Source organism: Petaurus breviceps, unplaced genomic scaffold (genome assembly GCF_028583685.1).
Source record: "Petaurus breviceps papuanus isolate PSGF00001 unplaced genomic scaffold, PetGlider_PUasm1.0 90977, whole genome shotgun sequence".
Lineage (NCBI taxonomy): Eukaryota > Metazoa > Chordata > Mammalia > Diprotodontia > Petauridae > Petaurus > Petaurus breviceps.
In genome coordinates this window covers 43,502,922-43,529,305 of record NW_027187391.1, presented here as the reverse complement: position 1 = coordinate 43,529,305, position 26,384 = coordinate 43,502,922, and the positions used below count along the sequence as shown (strand labels likewise).

At 39.4% G+C, this 26,384-nt stretch overlaps 1 protein-coding gene across 1 annotated transcript in view; it reads left to right on the top strand.

The window, feature by feature from the left end:
* LOC138153195 (uncharacterized) overlaps positions 1-26,384 on the top strand; it is a 201,182-nt gene that overhangs the window by 32,799 nt on the left and 141,999 nt on the right. Inside the window, exons 12-16 of the mRNA XM_069077336.1 lie at positions 2,963-3,061; positions 6,332-6,467; positions 6,564-6,770; positions 15,394-15,586; positions 22,912-23,039. Coding sequence (XP_068933437.1) covers positions 2,963-3,061; positions 6,332-6,467; positions 6,564-6,770; positions 15,394-15,586; positions 22,912-23,039 — 763 coding nt within the window. The remainder of the gene's footprint in view (positions 1-2,962; positions 3,062-6,331; positions 6,468-6,563; positions 6,771-15,393; positions 15,587-22,911; positions 23,040-26,384) is intronic.

Genomic DNA, 26,384 nt, shown 5'->3' with positions numbered 1-26,384 from the left:
TTTAGATTCTAATTGATAACTTCTTTTCTATATTATATCTTGTTCTAAATGGTTCTAAGTATTCTAAGTTTCCTCATCTATAAAACATTTGATTAGATATTAGATTTTTTTTTCTCCTTTGCAATTTGTTTCTGTGAGCTGTGCTCCACCCTCTTTCCCCCCAGGCTATGTCTCTCTCCTTTCTTCCTTCATATCCAGTAAATGATGCCTCTCCCTCCCTTTTGGCATAGACTAGTTATCCAGCCGGGCTTTCATGTTTTCCAGTCATTTCATGAAAATATCTTCTATCGTAACCTGAGTTCACCATTATGTTTCCACCTCCAAATGGCTCTCTATAATTTTAGGACCACTGAAATGGCTGCTGTGTGATGGGAGAAAGATCATGGCCAATAGCTTTCATTCTGAGACCGCATCAGCTGTCCCTGAGACAGGAGCCCAAGGGAACCACAAGCCACTGAGCTGATGATATACTTTGCTGATCTCTTCCCCTCTCTCCTCATACCTACCCACTCCTTTTTTTTTTTTCAATACACCAGAGAAACAGCATAGAATAGTGGAAAGAGCTTTGGACTTGGAGTCAGAAGAAATCCCAGTTTGAATCCTACCTCTGACACTGAGTTGTGTGTACATGAGCCTCTGTTTCCTTAACCACAGAATGAGGATAATAGTACCTGTTGTACTTCCTTTATAGGGTCATTATGAGGATCCAATGAAATCTTCATAAATACTTTGTAAACTTTAAAGTGCTATATAAATGTCAGCTAGGTGACATAGTGATTAGAGTACCACACAGGGAATCAGGAAGACTTGAGTTCAAATCCTATCTGAGAAGCTATTATGCTCCCCTACTTTATAATTGAGGAACCTGAGGCAGACAGAGGAGGTTAAGGACTTGGCCAAGATCACATTGCTTGTAAGTATCTGAGGCTGGATTTGAACTCAAATCTTCCTGACTCCAGACCCAGCACATGAGCTTGGAGATAAGGCTTGCATGTGCAAAAGACCTTTTGTCCACCTTGAGTGGACCCCAAACTCAAAATGAATCAACAATGTGATAAGGCAGTAAAAAAAAATAGATGATGCATCCCTTAGTTTTCATGAAAAGGAGCATTATGTCAAAAAGGAGTAAAGTAGTAGATCCATGATGTGCTTCCCTGATCAGACCACCTTTGGAGTATTGTATCCAATTCTAGATGACATATTTTAGAAAGGAAGTGGACAAATTGGAGCATGCCCAGAAGAGAGTGACCAGGATGATGAGTGGACGCAAAATCATCTCATATGGACATCAATTGAAGGAACTATAGATGTTTAGTTTGGTGGTAGAGAAGATTTAGAGAGGACACGATAGCTACAGCTACCTTTACGATTTGAAGGGCTGTCCTGTGGAAGAGAGATGAGACTGACTGTGTTTGGCCCCAGGGGACAGAACTAAGAGCAGTCAGTGAGTATAGTAGAGTCAGATTATAGTTCCACATGAGGCAAAGGCTTCCCAAAATCAGAACTGTCCAGAAATGGAATAGACTTCCTCAACAGGTAGTGAGTTTCCCATCACTCAGGGTCTTAAGGTAGAACCTGGAAAATTATTTCTTAGGGTTGTTATCCAGTCCCTAGGGAAGTTGATCCATTCATCTTTGGAGTTTCCACACAGCTGATTGGTGACTGAGTATGTGCTCAACTAATTCAACTCAACTTCCTGTATTTACTGGCTGGCCCTAGACGCCAGATGGGGTGGGGAGCCTGCGGCCTCAAGGCCATGTGTGGCCCTCTAGATCTTCAAGTGCAGCCCTTTGACTGAGCTCAAACTTCACAGAACAAGTCCCCTTAATAAAAGGGTTTGTTCTGTAAAACTTGGACTGGACTCAGTCTCAAGGTTACACCCAAGGACCTAGAAGGTCACATGTGACCTTGAGGATATAGGTTCCCCACCCCCACACCAGACCATGCATCAGCTTTACATCCCATCCATCAGAGCTATCTAACCTTTGTCTTCCAACACTGATCTGATTCTCTCCACCTGGACCAGCGTCCTCCATACCAGACCTGAAACCTGGATTTCCATACCTGCTCTTCTAGAATCCAGGCCCCAGTCTCTGTGGAAATTAATCTACCCATCTGTGGAGTAGTGTAGTGGAGGGAACTGGACTCTAAAAGTGGAAGACTTGGATTTGGTCCTTGGTCCTGCTGCTCAGTCCTTCTGTGTCTTTGGTTAAATCACTTCACATCTCTAGCCTCAATTTTCTCATCTATAGAATAAAGGAATTGGACTAGATGATCTCCCAAATCCCTTCTAGCTCCAAAACTTTGATCCTGTGATCTCTTTTAGCAAAAATGACAGCTGGGGTTAAGGAGAGAGAGTAAGAACTTTTGGAATTTTTTTTTAATTCCTGTAGATTCACAGATTTAGAGTAGAAAGACACCTTAGTCTTTAGAGGGATCTAATCCAACCCTTCATTCCACTGATTAAGAAACTGAGGCCCAGAGAAATTAGAGTTTATATTTATTAGAGTCTTTTTATTTTATTTTTAAATTTCCATTCTCTCCATGTGGTATATAATTTTAAAAATCAGCACAAAGCCAAGTGAAATTATATAGTAAGCTTTCTGCAAATAAACAAAGACCCAGTGTCTTTATTCTTGGTAAATCACATCTGTTTTCATCAGTGCTCCTCAGTGAACAGAAACCAAGGCATCTAGAATGAACACTACATACTATGGATCTATAAGTTGTTGAGTTTCCAAGGAAGTGGCTAAGTTCCTGGAGAAAGGAAGGGATGGGAAGTTTCTAGAAGGGTTTACAATCTCTATGATCCCTCAGGAACATCACACGTTGCTTTCATTTGCCAGATGACATATCATTTCTGGGTTTAGATATCAATAAAAAAAATTAAGAGAGAAAACCAAGCAAATAAAGTCGTGTTACCATCAGTAACTCCCATTAAAGTCCTCTTTTGATACCTCAGGGTTCATGAAGGTAACCTTGAGTTGTCAGAAGCTATGCCCACACCAAGTACAGGCTCTGGCAAGATCTACCAAGTTGAAAAGGCTGAAGAAGAGGCCAGGTGACTACATATCTGCCATCCAAGGAACAGTGCAGAAGGGTTCATTATCAGAAAAATGGTAGTCACTAAATTGATTTAGCCACAGAAACTCATAAAGACTAATATGTGGAGGGATTGTGATCGCCATTGGTGGAACAAATAGACAAATTCCTGAAAGCATTGGTCCTTGAAGCACGAGGGTAAATAATCAAGTCTTCCCATGCTTTATTTTCAAATTAATGATATAGAGAATAGGTAGATAGAAATTAAATGCTTATTATGTGCTAAGCATCATGCTGGAGATTCAAATACAAGCAAACATGACAGTCCCTGCCTTCAAGGAACTTATATTCTAACTGGAAGGGCAATACAAAAAGGGGAGTTGAAAAGTTGGGGAGCACTTCTCAGGGCAGCAGGACATAGTTCTCAGAGATCCAGTCCCTGGCAAGACAAGGCTAAATTTGACTTATCGAGCCAAGGGACCCAGGAACAGAGTCCAGGTTATAGGTGGGAAGGAGATGGAGGTAATAATCTAAGTAGAAACGGTATGACTGAAAAGATAATCACTTCTGGGGTAGTATTAAACTCATATAATTCCAATTAAATCTTTTTTTTTTCCTTTCCTCTTATTCCTCATATCCCCTCAGGGAGAAAATACTGAGGAAGAAGATCTTTCCATGGAGGGCAGTGACACCAGTGGACCCCAAATTAGTCCCAGCCAGTATGCTGGGGAACCTTCAAGAAAAAAGAAACAAAGAAGGTACAGGGTGAAGTTGGATCATTTCATGCATGTTTTTTGGAAACACATAATGCTGATTAATATGTGACTTTTGTGTTAACTCAAAAATATTTGATGCAGGAGAAAAAAATCCAAATCTGTTGAAAGAAAAGATGAAAAAAGTAAGTAGAATTTGTGATCTTAATAAGTATGATTCTTAGGAGAAATTAATTTTTTTTCCAAATGCTTTATTAACTTCTGGTTTACATCATTCATTTCCGCCAGATTTTGAGTTACAAATTTTTTCCCCGTTTTTCCCCTACTCACTGCCCCAAAATAGCAGTCCCACAGGATATCCCCTCCTCCAATCTGCTCTCTCCCATATCTTCTCCCATACCCCCTTCAACTTTTCCAGTAGGGCATGGTGGATCTCTGTGCCCCAGTGCTTGTATATCTTATTTCCCAATTACATGTAAAATAGTATTAATAATAGTATATGTATATATATATATATATGTATGTATGTATTTTTAAACATTTGACTTTAAAACTTCGAATTCCAGATTCATTCCCTTCCTCCCTTGTCACCCACCCTTACTGGGAAGATAAGCAATTCAGTATAGGTTGTACATGTGTAGCTAATGCAAAACATTTCCATAGTAGATATATTGTAAAAGACTGACTATATTTCCCTCCTTCCTATCCCACCTCCCACTTGTTCTATTCTCTACTTTGATCCTGTCCCTTTTCAAAAGTGGGTGCTTCCAACTTCCCTCCCCCCCAGCCTGCCCTCCCTTCCAATATCCCCCTTCTCATCCCCTTCCCCCCTACTCTCCTGTAGGGTGAGATACCCTATTTAGTGTGTATGTCATTCCCTCTCTGAGCCAAATTCAGTGAGAATAAGGGTTTGCCTTTTTGCCTTCCTGTTCTTCTGCTCCATTGCAACTATTTTCCCTTGCCTTTTCTATATGAGATAGTTTACCCCATTCTGTCTCTCTCCATCTTCTCTCGTTATATTCCTCTCTCACCTCTTAATTTCACCTTTTAAGTATCATCCCTTCCTATTAAATTGGTCCTGTGCCCTCTGTCTATGTATACCTGTAAACATATACACACACATTCACATATGTATTCATATGCCCATATACCCTCCTGTATAGACATATATATATTTATATTCCCTTCAACTATTTTCATACTGAGAAAAGTTTCATCAGTTATAATTATTGTTTTTCCATGTAGGAATGTAAAGAGTTCAACTTTGATAAGTTCCTTATGATTTCTTTTCCCTGTTTAGCTTCTCATGCTTCTCTTGCTTCTTGTATCTGAATGTCAAATTTTCTATTCAACTCTGTTTTTTTCATCAAGAATGCTTGAAAGTCCTCTATTTCATTGAATAATCATATTTTCCCCTGAAACATGATACTCAGTTTTGCTGGGTAGGTGATTCTTGGTTTTAATCCCAGCTCCTTTGCCCTCCGGAATATCACATTCCAAGCCCTTCAATCCCTCAATGTAGAAGCTGCCAGATCCTGTGTTATCCTGATTGTGTTTCCACAATATTCAAATTGTTTCTTCCTGGCTGCTTGAGATATTCTCTCCTTGATCTGGAAATTTCCTTGAAAATTTCCTTGAAATCTGGAAATCTCCTTGAAATTTTTCTTGGCACTCTTGTTATTCTGCATCATTCCCAGTGAAATTTCCAAGGGAAGTAATTTACAAAAACCCTTAAAAACAAATCTTTCCATTTAGAGACTGTGGTCTAGTGAAAAAGTTCTAGGCTTGAAGTCAGGAGAGCCCTGGGTCTGAATCCTACCTCTTACACTTGCTGGATAAAGCTCCACCTCTCTGAGCCTTAGTTTCCCCATTTTAAAAATGAGAATCTTAATGCCAGTAGTGTTTACCTGCCTTTCAAAGTTGTTAGCCAGTAAGCATTCATTAAGTTTTTCACATGGTGCTGGGCACATAGAAGGGGCTTAATCATTGATTATTGATTAAGCACCTACTACTTCTAGGTACTGGGCTAAATGCTGGAGATACAAAGAAAGGCAAAAACAGTCCCTACCTTTAGGCAGCTTATATTCTAATGGAGGAAATAACATGTAGAATAGAGGAGATATAGAAAGATAGGTAGGTAGATAGATAAGTGTGTGTGTGTGTATGTGTGTGGTACCAACTAGATAGAAGGTAATCTAAGAGGAAGAGGCACTATTAGCTGCAGAGAAGTAGGGAAAGACTCCTTTTCCTAGAGTCATAGATTTATTTTGTTTTTGTTTGGAGGCAATTGGGTTAAATGACTTGTCCAAGGTCACATAGCCTAATAAGTGTCTGAATTTGGATTTGAACCCAGGTCCTCCTGACTCCAGAGCTGATATTCTATCCACTGAGCCATCTAGCTGCCTCAAGATCATAAATGTAGAACTAGAAGGGAGCTTGAATCAAATTTAAATAACATATGCAAGATGTTGTACAAACTTTAAATACTATATAAATCTTATTAATTTAAGTGTCAGTGAAATTTCCAGATCACTTTGAGAAAAAAATCAATTTTAGATTTCTTTTGTCTATAAAAGATACAGTTATTTTGGAGCCCTCCAACTGCTCGGATTTGATGAAGCTGATGAGACCGCTGATAAAAATCCTATCATGATGAGAGGAGCCTATCTGTCCTTCCTGTATCTTCGGCACCTAAGAATCAGAGAGCTCCAAGTATGTTTAAGAGAGCTGGTTTGTCCAAGGTCACACAGTTAGCCCCTAGCATAGCTTCTGAACCTATCTTTTTTGTTTTTCCTGTCTTTGTTTCAGCGTATCTGCTTAGGAATTCTAAATTATTTCAGATCTGTTGAGCGAACCCTAACAATCCACACCTCAGGCCTTACATCAAATGCAGGAAATCTAGTTTCCAGTGTTGAAGATGCCTGTTGGGTAAATACTGCAGGAGGAGGAGGTTCTGGTGCTGTTCAGGGCCTGGGATCTCACCACTATGTGCATTATACACCAGCAGACTACAAGGTGAGATGTTTTATAACTGTTCCTTTTTAAGTGCAGTATGCTGTGTACTTTCTGGTTAGAGAGGTAACTTGGCACAGTGCTTAGAGAGTAAACCTCAGAGCCAGAAAAACCAGGGTTCAAATCCTGCCTCTTACACTTATTTTGACCCCTCAGCACTCCAGGTAACTTTCTAAGACAGGGATCCCAAACCTTTTCTATGCCATGGGCCCCTCTGGAAGTCTGGTGGAGTTTATGGGCCCCTTCTAAGACTCATGTTTTTAAATGCATAAAGAAAATACATTGGGTTACAAAGGAAATTAATGATATTGAAATAAGTTATCAAAACATTTTTTATAAAACAAATTAATGAATCCCAGGATAAGAACTATTGTTCTAAGGCAATGAGTTGCCAAACAAACATTGATTTGCATTAGTAGAAGCTTTGGGAATTCGTATTACCTATGAAATAAGAGATTAACTTCAAAGTATGCATTGTCTCTCTCTCTCTCTCTCTCTCTCTCTCTCTCTCTCTCTCTCTCTCTCTCTCTCTCTCTCTCTCTCTCTCTCTCTCTCTCTCTCTCTCTCTCTCTCTCTCTTTCTCTCTCTCTCTCTCTCTCTCTTTCACACACACACACACACACACACATCAGTAGTAATAGAGAATATTAAAGCTGAAAATGACCATAGATATCATCTTGCTAGTACTGTCTTTTTTTTTTTTTTACAGATAATAATAATAACTAGCATTTAGATAATACTTTAAGGTTTACAAAGCACTTTACAGTATTACCTCATTTCAACCTCACAACAACACTGGGAGGTAGATGCTATTATGATCCCCATTTTACAGATGAGGAAACTGAGGCAGATAGAGGTTAAGTGACTTTGCCTGGTATCACACATCTGGAAAGTATCAGAGGTAGAATTTTAACTCAAGTCTTCCTGACTTCAAGTCTAACACTCTGTCCGCTGAAGCATTTGAGGCCTGGAGGAGTGGAAGTGGAGAAATGGCCAAGGTCACCGAGCTAATGAATAAAAGACATAGGATTCAAACCCAGGTCCTCTAACTCTAAATCTAATATCCTTTCCACTCTACCCTTTAATCTAAAGTTATCACTCCTGGGACTCCAAGTAAAGTTTTGACAGCAAGGAAAGATCTACATGTACAAATATGTTAATAATATCTATCTGTGATAGTAAAACATGGAGTAAACAATTGGGGATGATAGCAAAATGGTGCAGTAGGAATTTTGGAATCAAAGGACCTGGGTTCAGATTCAGGCCTGTCACTCCTTGTGTGATCCTGAGCAAGCCACAGCCTCTCTGGGCTTCTTCTGAGGACTTTACCAGTTTTAGAACTATAGGACCTTATGACCTTCCCTTCCATCGTTTCCCCCCCTGTGAAACTGGGGGCTTTTTCTGCAAATCAGATTCTCATAGACCATATGAACAAGACGTATCCCAGCAGGGCTACAGCTCAACCACTTACATGAGGTTTCTTTATTTCTCCTTTACTTTAACTTTGTGCTAATGACCCAATTCTGACCTTCCTTCAGAGGGTTTTGTGGTCTAGAGAGTTGTTCCTCCAATATTGTGTTTGGAGAAGTAAGAGGAAGGCTGCAAGCAGAGCTGCTCACTGGCGTTAGAAAATAACCTGATGTCCCAGGAATGGAGACGGAAGGCCACAAATTAACCAGTGCCAAGGGAAATATTTGCTGGGTTTACTCATCATAGCAAAACTAGGACCACAGTCTTGATTTAGACTTTATCCTTGAGATTTGTTCCCTGAATCGTTCGAGTATACCTAAGGTCATTTTCTTGGTTCATAGTTTCAAAGTCAAGTCAAAAAGAAATTACTGAGCACTTATTAAATATGTGCCAGACATTGTCTGGGTCATAGAATGATAGACTTTAAGCTGGAAGATATCTTAGATTCAATAAGTAAATTAACATTTATTAAGTGCTTACTGTGTTTTAGGCACCATACTAAGTGCTGAAAAATAGAAATATAAACAAAAAAAACAACAGTACCTATCCTCAGGGTGCTTACATTCTAATGGAGGTAAGTCAATGTAGGTGACTCAGTGGATAGATAACTGGGCCTGGATTTAGGAAAACTTGAGTTCAGTCTGGCCTCAGACACTCACTAGCTGTGTAGCCCTGGGAAAGTTGCTTAACAACCTCTATTTGCTTAATGCATTCAAGAAAGAAATGGCAAACCACTCCAGTATCTTTGCCAAGAATACCCTATGGAAAATATGGTCCACAGGGCCACAAAGAGTTCAACACAACTCAACAATAACAAAACAAGACAATATATAAAAGGAAGCCAAAAAGGAGAAGAAAGTGTCTGTGGGTTAGAGGGTAGAAAAAGTCTAGAGAGTTAGGATTTGAGCCTAGAGAGGAAGGAAGGAGAGAAACAAGCCTTTATTAAGCATGTACTATGTTCCTGGCACTGTGCTAAGCACTTTACAAATATTTTCTTATTTGATCCTCATAATAACCCTGGTAGGTAGGTGCTATCATTATTCCCATTTTATAGATGAGGAAACTGAGGCTAACAGAAGTTAAGTGACTTTCCCAGGTCACATAGCTAGTGATAATAATAAAAGTTAGTATTTATATAACTCTTACTATATAAGGATTTGACAACAACCATAGGAGGTGGTATGTGCTCTCATTATCTCTATTTTATAGATGATGAAACTAAGGCAAAGGCTAAATGACTTTCCCAGGGTCACACAACTAAACTAGAAAGTGTCTGAGGTTGGATTTGAACTCAGGTCTTTCTGACCTCAGGCCTCATGCTCTATCCACCATAACCTACCTACCTTTAGAGGAAAGAAATGAAGACATGGCTGGCCTGGAAATTGTCCCTTAAAATGGAGGTTCTAAGAAGAACAAGCCAATCTGAGGAAAGGGGTCTGGGGACAGAGAGTTCTCTTAGTGTGAGAAATTCAACAGTGGAAAATGCCTCCAGGATGAGGGGACTTCTCTGGCATGGTATTTGGAGAGGCATGAAGATGTGGCCGCCCAGTATGCTTTCCTTACAATGGAGTTCCTAGAAGCAACCAGTCAGAGCAAAGAACTCCAAGGGTGGAGAGAGGAGGAAACTGAGGCCCGGAGAAAATTAATGTGATCTGCCTGAGGTTGCACAGCTAGGAAGTGGCAGAGCCAGGGTTTGAACTTGACTCCCTCTCTGTTTCCATTGTACCTATTTCCTCTGCTTCTCCAACTTGGGAATCATAGGACAATAGGTTGTAGAGCCTGAAAGGAGCTTGGAGATGTAGAGGACAGAAAGGAGGAAGAAAGAAAAGAGAAGGAGCAGAATAATGGACAGTTCCATAGCTTTTTAAGATTTTCAAAGTGGTTTTCATCCATTCTCGTTTGAGCCTCACAACCACTCATTGAGGCAGATACTGTAGGTGTTGTTGTCCCCCTTTTACACGGGCCAGGTATTCCTGACTCCAGGGCCCTTTCCACTGCATCATGACCCCATTCATGTGAAATTATGCTTGGCAAAATACAGCCTACCTTAAGAACACTGTGAAAGATTTGTTGAATGAATGAATAAATAGAACGAATGAATCATTCAGTCCTTTGGACAGAATCAGGCGCATTTTAGTTTTTCAGAAGAAAAGTGCCATGGGTATCAAAGGTGCCTTTCACCCCCATTCTCCCTCTCCAACACTGCCAAGCACAACACTATTACTACTATTTTTGAAGTGGCCAAGCATTAATAAGTCTTTCAAAGTTATATATGTGGCTCTATAAGACCTTGGTGGTACCTTTTTTTTTCAGTATTGTTCCAGAGCAAATTTGGTAAAAACAACCCCTAGAAATTTCTGGCATGGTTTCAATTAAATAGAGGAAAACAAAAGCTAATTTAAAGGGTCTCTTGAATTAAAAGCTCTCACTCAAAAGCTCCACTAAGATATGTTTGCTGAGAAAGGGGAGTCCAGTGGCATCTGCCTTTGATTGGGAACAGTGGGCATGGTTTAGAAATGGATTGCCATAAAAGCTTGTTTAAACTCAAGAAATACAAGATTTGACAATGACTAGAATCTAGAGCAGGAGTTCTTAACCTAGAGGGTCTACAGATTAGGTTAAGGAGTTCTTAACCTAGAGGGTCTGGCATGAATAATAATAACATCAATAATAAAAGCATGTATATAACACTTTACGGTTGGCAAAGCACTTTACATATGTGATCTCATTGATTCTTCCCAACAACTCTATGAGATAGATGTTGTTAATATTTCTATTTTACAAATGTAGAAACTGAGGCTAAGAAAGCTCAAGGCACTTTCCTGGTATCACATAGCTAATAAGTATCTAAGGGCAAGATTTTAACTCAAGTCCCATATTCTATATGTTGTGCCACCCACCTACATTATAAGCATGTAGCAAATGCTTATTGAAAGATTGATCAGTTAATTCCAAATCTAAATTCTATGCTCCTACCACTGGGGAAATATTTCTTCCTAAAATAACCAACCTTGTCAGAACACAGTGATTTGTTTACAGTTGTATAGGTTAATGACTGCTCTGAGAAAGATATTGGAAGGCCAGGGAGATAGAATAGAAGAAAATTATGCTGTAGTACTTGCTAAGCTCAATCATTGTTGTTTTATTGCTATACATAGCACAAGAGCACAATTTTGCAATATCATAGGATCATAGATTCAGAATTAGAATGGATTTTTTGTTGTTATTCAATTGTTTCAGTCGTATCCAACTCTTTGTGACTTCATTTGGGGTTTTCTTAGCAAAGATACTGGAATGGTTTGCATTTTCCTTCTCCATCTCGTATAGATGAGGAAATTCAGGTTAACAGGGGTAAGTGACTTGCCCAGGATCACACAGCTACTAAGTGTCTGAGGCCAGATTTGAATTCAGGAAGGATGGGACTTCCAGACTCTAGGCCTGCCACACTATCCACTGTGCCACCTACCTACCCCAGAAAGAATTTTAGAGGTCATCTATTCTTACCCCTTTATTTTTCAGATGAGGAACTGAGGTCCAGAGGTGTTAAGAGATCATCCCTTAATGCTTGTTTCTTTACTCTGAGATCATCTCCAATTGATCCTTTTCTATATCTTGTTTGTTCATGGTTGTTTGCCTTGTCTCCCCACATTTTAGACTGTGAGCTCCTTGAGGGCAGGGACTGTTTTTGTTTTTCTTTGTATACTCAAGGCTTAACCCAGTGCCTGGAACATAGTAGGCCTACTTGTCCATGATCATGTAGATTTATATACAAATCCATATCCTGTGATTTCAAATGCTAAACTCTTTCCACTGACCAAGATGGCTTTGTCTGCTAGCTAAAACAATTTCCTGAACAACTTTTAAAATGAAGCAGGAAATATGGGAATTTGTTGAGGAAAGACAGTGACTGTGTACCCAGGAGCACAACCAGCTCCTGCCTTTCTGATCCCATCTCATTCTAATCAATAGCTTTAAACAGGCTATATTTGCACTCATGAATAATACTAAATGCAGAATTCTTCCCTGGGTTTCTTCTTTCTTGAGAGGAGAGAAATTTTTTCCCATCTGTTTTCTGGGACCAAAGTTGATCATTGCAATTAAACTGAACTTGGCTGACTTTTTATGTTGTTTTAATTTACATTTATTTATTTTTCATTGGAATAGAAACATGAAAAACAACAACAACAATAATAGCTAGCATTTATATAGCTTTTTAAAGGTTGCAAAGTACTTTACAAATATTATCTTATTTGATCCTCACAACAACCCTGAGAGGTGGTTGCTATTATTATCCCCATTTTACAGATAAGGAAACTGAGGTGAGCAGTGATTAAATGACTTAACCAGGGTTAGACAACTAGTAAGTATCAGAGGCAGGATTTGAACTCAGATCTTCCTGAATTCAGAACCAGTGATCTATCCACTGTGCTACCTAGTTGTCTCTCCATGTACATTACATTTACAAATGAAATAATACATGTAAAGATCTTTGCAAAACCTAATGGGCTATATTGGCTCTAATTCTTCTTTATAACATGACTAATGTGAAATATATGTTTCATATGAATGTATATAGAGAACTTATATCAAATTGCACATCATCTAGGGGAGGGGAGGGAGGTGGAGAAAATTTGAAACTCAAAAGCTTGTGGAACTGAATGTTGAAAACTAAAAATTAATAAATAAAAATAAATTTAAAAACTTAATGGGATATAATTACATGTTGTTATGTTGTCATAACAGTAGTAATAATAATAATATTTCCCTCTCAGGGTTGTTGTGAGGATAAAATGAGATTGTATTTGTAAAGCCCTTTGCAAACCTATTAAAGTGCTATATAAAATGCTAGCTATTACTACTACTACTATTATTATTATTATTATAGTCATCATGTGTATTATACTCCAAAACCTACTGAGACTGACTTCCGACATGCAAGTACCAGTTGTAAAGTTTATAGAAGAAAGGTTTATAAATAGCATAAAGAAACAAAAAATCTTGATTAAATGACTATCTTTCCATTTTTAATGTAAATTTGAAGAGTCACTTACAGCCCCAACCATGAGAATTCCTGTGATGATTTTGGACAGTATAGGCACTTCTACACAGGGGGTATACTGGTAAATGTCATTTGCAGATTCCTAGTCTGTAAAATGCTCAAATTGGAAAAAAAAGATTTTTTAAAAATAATCTGCTCATTTACTACTTCTGGTATACCACTTGAATATTTTACATAACTTAACCTTTCAAGGACTTTGCTAATCCATAAAATAAATAGGTTGAACTAAATAATCTCTAAAGTTCCTCCCAGCTCTACAACCTCTGATGAAACCTGAATAGATGAGTGAGTTCATCTTCATCTCTTTGGCAAGACCACATCACTGTACCAGACAGAAAAGAATCCATCTTATTTTGGGGTTTGGTTTTTTTTTAAGAATTCTAGACAAGTTTCCACAGCCCCACACCATGTAATTCTCCTTACATAAATCAATCAGCAAGCCCATTCACATCCAAAAAAATAATGATTGCTTAAAATTTCATCTGTAATGGGATTCCATCCAAACAATATACTGCTTTACTTAGCTGAGCTTTCCATGTAGAAAGAATTATTGCATGAGAAACTGTATATTATGAGACATTGGACAAAAATGATGTTTGTGTTTTTCTTTAAATCATGGCACTAAACTCCAGTAAAAACGAGACCAGATGTCTATGGAAAGCAAAGTAAGTTTGTGTAGTACATAATGCTATATATTATGTAATGTTATATATTGTATAAAGATAGATTTCATAAGATCTCAGGATTTCAAGCTGGAAGGGACCTTAGAGAACTGTTAAATTTGTTCCAATGATCACTAAAGTCTCCTCCAGCTCTAAATCCTGTTCTGTTCACTTCATAAAACTGATAAAGAAGTGGAAACACAGTTTAATCGGTTTGTACAAGTCACACAGGTAGAGCAGCTACCTTGAATCCAAGCCCTCTGACTCCAAATTTAGTACACTAAAAAATGCAAGGACCTAAAATGCACATAAAAAAATATATAGTTACAACCAAACTAGCTAAAACGTAACTAAGCAAAACCCAAAACTCACTACAGATAGAGCCTTTGGTCAGTATGGGAAACTAGTTGGTGCAGTGGGGAGAGTATTGGGCCCTTCCTGAGTTCAAATCTGGCCTCAGACATTTACTAGCTGTGTGACCCTGGGCAAGTCAGTTAACCCTGTTTGCCTCAGTTTCCTCATCTGTAAAATGAGTTGGAGAAGGAAATGTCAAATCCCTCCAGTATCTGCCAAAAAAAGCCCAAATGGGGTCACCAGGAGTCAAAAGGGACAAACAACTGAACAACAACATGGTCAATATATTTTCATACTCATTTTCTGTCCCACTCCAGAACTACAGCACTGTACAGGGAGATCTGGAATTCAAGTCAACTGGCATTTGTGCCAAGAAGGGCAAAAACATACAAACAAAACTGGACCCTTCTCTCCTAGTTTAATAGGAGGGACAACAGACAAACAGTTATGAACGAGATACAGAGATAACCCATGAAGTCACTAGCATTACTACCAAGAATCAAATGAAACTGACAAAAAGAGAAATAATAATACTTTCAAAATAATGACCTTCAGTTGAAATGATCCTCAGTGCTCAAACAAAAATACAAATATGCTTAGAATATTATATTTCCTGAAGCAGAAAAGTGTTCTAGGGCATTTTAGGACAATGTTTTAATAAAAGTCAAAAATAAAATAATTTTCTTGGTTAATTAGAATATTAATCTCAACAGCCCAACTCCTAAGCATTCACAAGATCTTAAATTCTGAGATGGAAGGGACCTATAAGTCATCTATTCCAACCTTCTCACTTTCCAGATTAGAAAATTAGACCCAGAGAGATAAAGTGATTTGTACAACGCCACACAGCTAGAAAGTGACAGAACTGAGATTAAAACCCTAGTCTCCAAATCCAGCACTCTCTCAACTATGCCAAACTGCCTCCCTCATTCATACTAAGATCTCCCCTTTTCCTGCGCATGATGCTTTTTGAGTCTGACAGGCAAGGTCCTGCCATTAGGTCCGCTGGGAGGCACCCTGTCCTAGCTTGAAATATACGCTGTCCTTTTCGTGATGACTTCAGGGGTTGGTTGTCCCTCAGGTCCAGAGCACCCAGTTCATGGAATTCTCAGAAGTGGAGAATCAGGATGACTTCTACACTGTGGCAGATGGATACATCCATGTCCAGGACCAGCGGGGAGCTTATGTGATGTACGACTGTGCCTTACAGGATCTGGAGGAACTGGAGAGCCAGCTACTGCTCCTAGTGAGCCATTACATTGAAAGAGAAAAAAGTAAGATTCCTGCTCAAAACCAACATCCACCATTTTCCCTAAAAAGAATGTTGCATCTTTCCTCTGGTGCAGTCTCTACAAAAGTCAAATAATAGGGCCCTCATTTGAGAGAGAGAGAGAGAGAGAATGAAAGTACTTGCAGCTATTTCCAGGTTGTATTAAGTTCCGTTCTCCTAGTAATGAGAGAATGGATAGAGGGCTGGCACAGCTCCAACCCAATCCAGTCCAACTCAGCAAGCCTTTACTAAGCATCTACTGTGTACCCCAAGGAATTCTTTTAAAATATAAGTTGTAGAGAAGATGCTAATCTATATAGGTAGAGGGAGTTCCTATACCAATAAAATTGTAGTTTCAATCCAAAATACACGTGTAAGGCAGTATGCTAGGTGTTGGTACACAAAGACAAAATGAAAAATAGTCTGTTTACATTCTACTGGGGGCAATACAACATGTAAACAGATTACTACCTATAGAAACTCTAGGTGTCCTTACAGGGTTCCCAATAGCCCATCCTCCTATTATATTACTGTAATGTAATGCCAAGGAAAGGCAACTTCCCAAGGTTCAAAATACCAGCATAGGTGCTCTCCATTTTATTCAGTGACCAACCAAGAACAGAGAAGATCATAATATGACATCATTCAAAATACAGCATTTACTAAGTGTGATTAAATAATCTCCAAGTACTACCCCACCCCAGGACCTTACATTCATTCAATCAATTACAAAGTCCCTGTTCTAAATACTATTCCACCCCTAGGCTGTACCTTCATCCAGTCCACCACAAAGCCCCTCTTCTCAAATGGAGATTAGTTTCCAATCTAAGTAAAGTACATTCATTTTGTTCAACCATAGAACACAAAAATGTCAAAAGTTCCCCACCCCTGGATCACAATTGAATCTACCCCAGAGTTACATCAAATTTAAGCACAGCACTTAATACCCAAATGGAGGTCTTTTCTTCATCTTGACACCAGGCAAGTTCTCAGCAATCTTAGTTCCTGGGGAGACAAGGCCACAAGATACATTGCCAGTCCCTTCATTAATTCATCCTCTGTCTGTAGAACAGTTCTAGAACCCCTGAAAACATTAGCAAAACCCTCTCCCAGGATTTCTGTAAACATACAACAAGAAAATCCTTCTTCAGGGCTTCTGAACCAACAGAAAGGTTCCCAGACCCCTGCAACAACAGCACTGTCCTTCACCAGTGGACAGTATTCACTCTGTCTGCAGGACAGTCTCCAGACCCCTGCAACAACAGCACTGTCCTTCACCAGTGGACAGTATTCACTCTCTGTCTGCAGGACAGTCTCAGGAGCTCTTAGCCAACAGCCAGGTTCCAGGACTTCTTCAACAAAAGGACTGTCTTTCACCAGTGGACAAATCTGGCAAAACAACATCAAAACAGACAGACAACGTACCAGCAAAACAGCCATGTCTCTTCAGTCCTTGGCAGCTCAGGAGGCAGGTCTCAAAAGTCCAGGGCGATTCAAAGTGGCCCCCAGCAATTCTCTCAGTCTCTCTCTCTGCCTCCACGAGGGTGCTGCTTCCAAAAAAGTTCTTCTGCCTCTCTCTTGTCTCTCCAAATCTACATCACCAGCTCCTCCCAGTTCAGGACTTTCTTTTCACATCAACAAGTCCATCCCACAGGTGGGATTAACAAGCTCTGGGTTTTAACACAATCAGTTTGAAAACCAAGCCAGTACAGGGGAATCTTTATATTCCATTACTATCACAATTACATATACATTTTTTTTTTAAGTTTTAAGAGCATAAAAGCCACATTAAGACTTACGGGACAGCCTTTATATACATGATTATTTGGAGATATACAATAGAACACTAACAACTAGGGTGATAAGAAAAGGATCCCCTCTAGAAGGTAGCACATGAAACTAGGGATGCTTAAAGGCAGAGATGAGAAGAGAATGCATTCTAGACATGGGAACAATTAATGCAAATGCAAAGAGGTGAGGGAGGGGGAGGAGGGAAGGGAACAAACATTTATTAAGTACCTAATTGTGCTAGGCACTATACTAAGTACTTTATAGCAATACTGTCTCATTTGATAATGAGGGAGGTAGAATGTTGAGTGTGCAGAACAACTGGTAGGCCATTTTGGGTAGGATATAGAATGCATGAGGAGAAATAATATGAAGTGAGTCTAGAAAGGCAGATGAAGGATACCTCAATAAAGGGCTAAATTTGAGGCTGGAGAGTTTGCATTTTGGCTTAGAGGCAATAACGAGCCACTGAAGACTTTTAAGCAGTGACATAGATCTGTATGTTAAGAATATTTGGCAGCTTTGGGAACATAAGTTGGAGAGAGGGGCAACTGGAAACAGGGAGACCATAGCAATAGTTCTGATGAGAGATGATGAGTGAGGGCTTGAGCTAGGACAGTGACTATGTGAGTGATGGGAAAAGACACATATGAGCAATGTTATGGATATAGAAATAAAAATATTTAGCAACTGATTAGATATAAGAGAGGGAGATCTAAGGCTGATTCCATGAGTGACTGGAAGGATGCCGGTAACCTCAATAGAAATAGGGGATTTGGAGAGGACTGGAGTTGGGGGGAAAGATAGTGATTTTCCTCTTGGATATGTCATGTTTGAGATGCCAACTGGAACACAGATGGTGATGCCCAACAATCAGTTGATAATAAAGACTATGGTCTAGAAAAGAGACAAAGACTAGGTATATAAATATGAGAGTCATTTGCATAGAGATGATAATTGATCCCATAGGAACTGATGGCATCACTAGAAAGAGTACTAAGCGAGAAGAGTAGAGACTGTGAGGGCTCACAACTAGAATGCGTCTACCAATTAATCAGTCAAATGTATTTTTGGACCACTCTGTGAATGCAGAAGTTGCTATATTAGAGAATAGGGAAGGTGGGGTGGGGAAAAGGGGAGGAAGAAAGGGGAAGCAGGTGGGAGGGAGAGAACTAACCTCTATCTGAATCAGGCCAGAAACATGGGGTTAAAGAGGAAGTGGGCTCAGGAATCCCCAGAGCATAAAAATATTTGGAGGAAAAAAAAATTTAAGTGTTTAAAAGGGGAAATGATCTCTCACACAAGAGCATTCCTGTTCCTAGTTGGAAAGAACTTCGTGTTTCTAGACTTAATGCCATGTATTATAATGGCTAAAGGACCAATAGGTTCCAGGTAAGTAAGTAGGTGCTGAAGTCTGAGTGTTGACTTCTAATGAAAATTTACTCAGAGAATTTTAAGCTAGAAAAGAGCTTAAAAATCATCTAGCCATGGGGTGGCTAGGTGGTGCAGTGAATAGAGCACTGGCCCTGGAGTCAGGAGGACCTGAGTTCAAATGCGACCTCAGCACTTGATACACTTACTAGCCATGTGACCTTGAGCAAGTCACTTAACCCCAAACTGCCCTTCCTCTTTCTCAAAAAAGCCAAAAAAAAAATCATCTAGCCTAGTCCTCATATTTTAGGAATGAGGAAACTGAGGCCAAATGGGATTCTTCTTGGGATAAAATGCTGCCCAAAGAAGATTTCCTGGACAGTCGTCATTCTTCTGGACATCTTTGTAGCATGTGGTGCTGTTGCTCACCTCTGATTGAATATTCCCTCCTTTCTGGGGTTTTAATGACACTATTTGCTCTTGTTCTAATCCTATTACCTAACTACTTTTTCTTAGTCTCTTTGGTAGCTGTTAATCTATGTCATGCCTACTACCTGTGGGTGTCCCCTTAGGCTCTGTACTGGGCCCTCTTCTCCCTCTGCATTCTCACTTGTGTTCTCATAAACTCTCTTAGATTCTATGGTTGTCTCTATGCAGAAGATTCCCAGATCTATAAGTAGCTCCCCCTCTGGATTCACTCTCCCAGCCCCAACTCATACTTTACTTGCACAGACAAATAGGGTCCCCAGAGGGCAATGATTACTTCTTCTCTCATGGTTCTAGGGGTAATCCTAAAGACTTGTGATTAATAGCATAGTTCATGAGCCCCAATCTGGTAAGTTACCCCAATATCAATTAGCCAATTGATCCTTCTCCAATATTAATCAACCAGGTGATATCAATTAGCTTTTACAAAAGAATAGTTACTGAAATTAGGGGCAGCTAGGTGTTGCAGTAGATAGAATGCTGGACCTGAAGTCCAGAAGACTCATCTTCTGAGTTCAAATTGGGCCTCAGATACTAGCTGGATGATCCTGGGCAAGTCACTTAACGTTGTTTGCCTCAGTTTCCTCATCTGTAAAATGAACTGGAGAAGGAAAAGACAAATTACTCTAGTATCCTTGCCAAGAAACCCCAAATGGGGTCACAAAGAGTCAGTCATGACTGAAAACTGAACAACAAATTTAGTGAAAAGGCATAACAAGGAAAAGTTACTAAAGCATCACCTCAGAATGAGGGCCCACTCTCTGCTCTGCACACATTCAGTTCCTGGCGGGGATTGGGGTTAAAATATGAAGTAATAAAATTAAACTATAAGGAACACATGGGGCCCAGGATATCTCCTAGCTCAAGAAGCTCTTTTTCCTTTGAGGAATCCCCACTGTTTGCTCCTGGGTAAGGTTTAATTAATAAATGGGTTGCTTCATTGCTTAGCTGCCTCAGCTGCTGGATTGATTTACTGCTGGGCTGGCTTACGCAGTGATACACTGACCCATCAGCAGGCTATTGCTGCTGCCCACTCTAGGACTTTGACTTTTGGTAGGACCTTGGATTGCTTTGATGGATCTCTGGTCTAGTGTTCACCTAAGTAATCCCATCTCAAGCTCCTAATTCATCTATGATTATGAAAGAATAAACACAAGAAAGGCAAAGACACAGGACACCATGCATTCATGGACACGTGGTGGCTGGATGGGAGATGAAGCACTCTGTGCCTTCTCAACCTGGTAGTGTACCACAATTAACATTTTCTTTTGACTTGGCACAGCCCTTCAAACCCCCCACTGCATTTTATTTAGAATGAAACTGAAAACTTTGACCTATCTTTGGCAATAATCTTTAACATCTGAATTTAAAATTTAAAATCCAGAGGGGATATTTTGGGTCATATAATTTCAGTTGTTTTGGGGGGGGTGATTGGCATCTGTTATATCTTCTTGGGGGGGGGGTGCTGAATTGTGATTTCATTGGTATAAGGAATTCCCAATGAGAAAACTCCTTTTACCTAAAGAGCTCAGCATTTTCTCTTCACTTTTTAACCTTAGAGAGTTGTTTGGGGTGCTAAGAAGTTCAATGGCTTTTTGAGGGTTCCACAACCACTATGTGTCAAGAGATGAAACTTGAACCCTGTTTGTTTGTTTATAACACTGCTCCACAACAACTCTCATGTTATTAAAAAATAACGACAAGAATTCATTATGAGAGTAGCCATGGAGCCTTGGGCAAGTTTACAACCTTTGGGAGCTGTATTTTCTTCATCTGTACAATGAAGAGATTAGGCTGTGAGCTTTCAGCTATAATAATCTGCTATTTTTAGCAGGCTTCAAGAGGTAGCCTAGCATAGTGGAAAAAAGTAGCCCTTGGAGTATAAGGAAGCCCCAGGTTCAAGTTTTACCTCAAATATGTCTTGGCTATGTGAGTCTGGGCATTTTTCTTAAGCCTTTGATGCCTTAGTCATCCTTTAAAGAGTACAAATCACAGAACAGGTGCTGATCTCCACTGGTAAAAGGAGTTTCCTACACCAATCAAATCACAGACAACCGTTCTACAATTTATAATCTGAGAGAGTTACATGAGCAGTTAAAATGACTTGCCCAGGGTCTCACAGCCAGTGTGTGTCATAGGAGGAAAGTTACTAATAAAGGATTTTCCTGCACTCAGATGTAGTTAGTGTTCATTGGTCCATATATCTTCCCTGACTTACTTTGGGTCTCTCCCTACTGATCTTATTGTTAGAGGTCCTTCCTCTAACAAAAAGTTCCCTTTTACCGACTAGGAATGATGTTAGCTGAGGAAGACAAATGTTTTCATTTCTGACCAAATTGGTTAATGTCTCTTTTCCTAATTAAGTAATAACTTAGAAATTCCTCTAAGTAATACTGACCAGGCCAGCTGAAAGAACTGGTTAAATTGGATCTGTCTTGAAGCCTGTTTTTGACCAAGAAATTCCCTCTTACCCTCTTAGCTCCTCCTTTGGCCCCAGACTACTCAAAACCTATCCAGGATGGCTAGGTCTTCCCTCTTGCCATTCCCCTTTGCTCCCTCCCTTGGTGTGGGGTTACCCAGAATCCATCCTAGCTGCTTGACTGCTCACATGTTTGGATGAGATGTTAGTTAAAAATTCTATTCCTTCTGAGATAAAAAAAAAAAACTCCCAGGCCTTACCATCTTCTTTGCCATTGCATCCTGAGTTCCTCTAGGTCTATCCTGCCTCTTTAAACACCCAGCAGTTGGCACTGCTAAACACTAGGCACTATGATCTCACCTACTGATATAATCTAGGGATCTTTGGGCCTTGCCATCTGCCCTGATGCTGGATGCTTAGAACTTCCAGGCCTTCACGTCTGCTCCTACTACTGAACTTTTCCTTCCTTCCTTCCTTCCTTCCTTCCTTCCTTCCTTCCTCCCTCCCTCCCTCCCTCCCTCCCTCCCTTCCTTCCTTCCTTCCTAGAATGTGAGCTCCTTGAGGCCAGAAGGCTATCTATCTCTTTGTATATGTCTTCACTTTGCTTAGTCCAATGTCTGGCACATAGTAAATGCTTAACAAATACTTTTAAATTCGCTCTCATGTTTTTAATTTAAACCTTAGATTTAAAGAAATTGGGATAAAGGGATATAAGTTTCTCACAAACTTGATTTCAATAAATTTACAACAAATACTTATCAAGTCCCTGTGAGACACAGAACATTTTGTTGAAAGTAAAACATAAAATAAAAAAAAAGCAACCAACAAACACTGGTTCTGAACAATAATTCTACTCAACAAGAATGACTCCTATTTGTCTATTGCTTTTTTTCCTCTCTAAATGGCCATTGCTATGTTTATGAAATCCCTGTTGTCTGGTTCATCATTTTAGCCATGTAAAGAATGGTTAAAGACCTGGGTTCAAATCCTTTCTTACTACTTATACTATAACCATGAGAAAGTCAGTTATTTTTCTGGGCCTCAGTTTTCTCATCTATAAAATGAGAGAATTGAACAAAATGGCCGCTATAAGCTCCCTTGCTCTTAAATCTATCATCCTAAGATCTTAAGTGTTTGTAGCTCTTGATACAGTATAGATCCTTTGTCACTGAGATAGAACTGAAAAGCAGATGGGTGTTCATCTATAATGATCTCTACCTCAGCACTGTTCTACTCATTCTCACCTATCTTCTTTTCTCTCGTAGGCCACAAAAGAGGCAGTGAATCCACATGCAGCAGCCTCCCAGCATGGGCCCACACAAGCGTAGATAGATTTGCAATTCTGTTTGACATCTGGACTTGGGAGGCTACTCTTCTAGAAAACAAACGCCAGGTATTTCCCCTTTTCTCTAAAGATAAGGAAATTGTCAAAGTCACTGTTATATCTAGGGTGCTTTTCTTCCCAAAATCCAATGAGTCTTTGGGAGCTTTTCTTTGTAAGGTGAAGTATAAAATTATCCTATTTTTAAAAAAATATATTTGCAAAATTCAAAGAATTGAACAACATGGCTTATATTCTTAAGGCCTAATTTGTCATAGAGAATAAAACTTCAAGAATAAGATGTAAGGCTGTTCTACTTTGAGATTTTGGCAAGTTATGTGTGGTAAGAGAAATGGGCAGAGAACACATAAGGCTTTAAGTAGCCTATGAAAAATGGCAGGAAAACAGCAGAGACAGTAGTTTTACCCCTAAAGACATAGACTGCCTCATAACCTTGTTTCCAAGCTACTTGTTTGTAAGAAGAAACTTAGAGCTTAAAAAACTGAGGAACCCTGAATCCTAGAGCTATTTAATGATTATTGGACAAATTAATAAATGTTTTTTGGGAATAGCATGCAGATATGAAGGTTTGGGGAAAGGTGCTGGATGGTCACCATAAATTAGAGAAAGATCTTAGTTATTTACTAAGTTCCTATTCTGTTTCAGGTTCTTTGCAACAAATAAAGGCAAAAGATAGTCCCTGCCCTCAATTAGCTCATACTCTAATAGGGAAGGTAAAAAACAAATAAGTATGTACAAACAATATGTGTACAGGATAAATAGGAAATGATTAAGGAAAGAATCTTCATATAGAAAGTAGGATATTAGCTGGGACTTGAAGGAAGCCAGGGAAGCCAGGAGGAAAAGATGAGGAGAGAGAGCATTCCAGACATAGGAGACTGTCAAAGTCAGCCCTCAACTGAGGAGTGTCAAAGAAATCAAATGAGAGACTTTACCCCTCTCTTCACTGCCACTTCTTCTCTGGAAGATGAAAAAGAATGTAGAATCTAATTCAGGGGTGGGGATCCTGTGGCTTCAAGGCTACATGTGGCCCTCTAGGTCCTCAAGGACAGCCCTTTGACTGAATCCAAACTTCACAGAATAAATTCTCTTAATAAAAGGATTTGTTCTGTAAAACTTGGATTCAGAAGGCTGAATCCAAGGACCTAGAAGGCCACATGTGGCCTCAAGGCCACAGGTTCCCCACCCCTGGTTTAATTCAAGGGAACAAAATGAGATGTGCTTTTTTTAGAAAAGGCAAAAACTAAGAAAAGAAAAAAAAAGAAAAACCTAACACCATTCCAACTAAGGCTTTTAGCCAAATCTGAAATGGGAAGTGGTAGAGACCACAGCAGCCATCAAGAAGCAAGCCCAGCTGATCTTCAGCCAACCAAACACAGAGTAAGTAAATAATCACATCCTTGTTGGAAAGAAAAAGCAGAGAGAGACAGAGATAGAGACAGAGAGACAAAGAGAATCTATATTCTTTGGAGGACCAAGTTCCTTTCTAGGTATGTTCAGTTTAAAAGACCATTGATTCCATCAAGCCACTAGGTCATGATTTAATTCAATGAAGACAGTTTACTAAATCATCATTATTAAGTATTATTGATCCCTTAATGGACTCAGAGCACTATAATAAATGAAATGCTCTGAAAGTGCTGGCTCACTCGGTGCCTCACTTAACATCTATTGATGACCAGAAGGTTCTGTTTGTACTCCACTATCCACTTTCTTGCCCACTTCTTCCCATGGTGACCCAGCTTCCTCATTTTGAAGACAGCTGGTTGATATGAATCTTAGACTTTAGAAAGGTATTTACTTTCTTATCTGTATATTTATGATGATAGTCTATGCATAGGAAACAGTATGAAGTAGAAAAAGCTCTACCTTTGGAATAGGTGACCTGGGTTCCAATCCTGGTTCTGCCACTATCTGTGACTTTGGAGCAAGTCACTTTAGCTCTCTAAACTTTGGTTTCCATGCACGTAAAGTGAAGGGGTTGGATCTCTTTGTTTCTTTCCATGAAACCATCTATAAAACTAGGAGTATCTGGGGATGAAAATACAAAAGAGTGTGAAAAATAAACCTTGTATTTCCAATTTCCAATATCAATTTGAAAAGAGACAACTTGAAGTTTAGGACCTGGAAAATATTCCTAATAATTAGAGCGATCTAGAAGCAGAGGAGTCAGTGGGCACCCTGCCACTGGATGTCTTTAAACAAAACCTGGATGATCAATTGTCTTATATGTTAGAAGGGATTCTTATTCAGGCATAGGTTGGCCTGGATGGAACTTGAGGTTCCATTCAGGTCTGAAACTAGGGGATTCTGTGTTTTTCCAGAACTGACCTATTCAGGGATTTAACCTATAACCTTGGTCTTCCTAGACTCTGGCTACAAACAACAGAGCTAACTGCCAGACTAGTCAATGGTTAGGTACAAAAGGGTTATTAAAATGCAAATTAAACCTGATCCAAGTTCAGAAATCTTGGGAGCTAATTAATGCCAGTTAAAGAAGGGAGGTAGGACTGGCCTTAGGCAAAAATGCCAATCAGTTGGTTTGTCCTTGGTGTCCTACCACCTCCTTTCTCAGTGCCTTTCTGCCTCCTTCTAAAGCTCTGGATACAGGGCCTATTGTCAGAAATATGTGGGTGCTAAAAATAAACTACTGACTTCAGCTTCGCCTAGAGTTAACAATGGCCCTCAAGGAACCACAACTGCCAAACATCTACTTCTGTCCTAATTGGCCCTAAAGTGATTTGAAAAACTACTGGAAAGAGCCTAATTGCTCCCCCAACCCATGAAATAATTTATCTACAGAATCTTGGCCAAAATATGCCAAAGTATAGAATCTAGCTTTCTAAAGAATTCAGTTTAAAAAACCATTTATTATTATATAGACTTCTGAGTGCTACAGTGGATGTAGTACTGGGCTTGGAATCAGGAAGACTCACCTTCATGAGTTCAATTCTGACCTCAGATGCTTTACTAACTATGTGGCCCTTGGCAAGTTACTTAATCCTATTTGCCTCAGTTTCCTCATCTATAAAATGATCTGAAGAATGAAATGGCAAACCATTCCTTTATCTATGCCAAGAAAATCCAAATGGGGTCACAGAGAATCAGACATGACTAAAAAAAATGACTGAACAACAAAGATTACTGTCTTAGATCTTTAAGGGGAGTGCGCAACCTTATAGGAGAGCAATAATTTTGTTAAAGGAGCCTTTTTATTAGCCTAAACCAGATTTATATCAAAGAAAGCCTAGTGTAATGGCTAGAGAGTCAGAAACTAGAGAGCAGAAAAACCAGGGTTCAAATCCCACCTATGACCTTTAACTGGTCATGTGACACTGGGCAAATCATTTAACATCTCAGTAGCCTGGGCAACTCTTTAAGATGTAAAATTGCAAA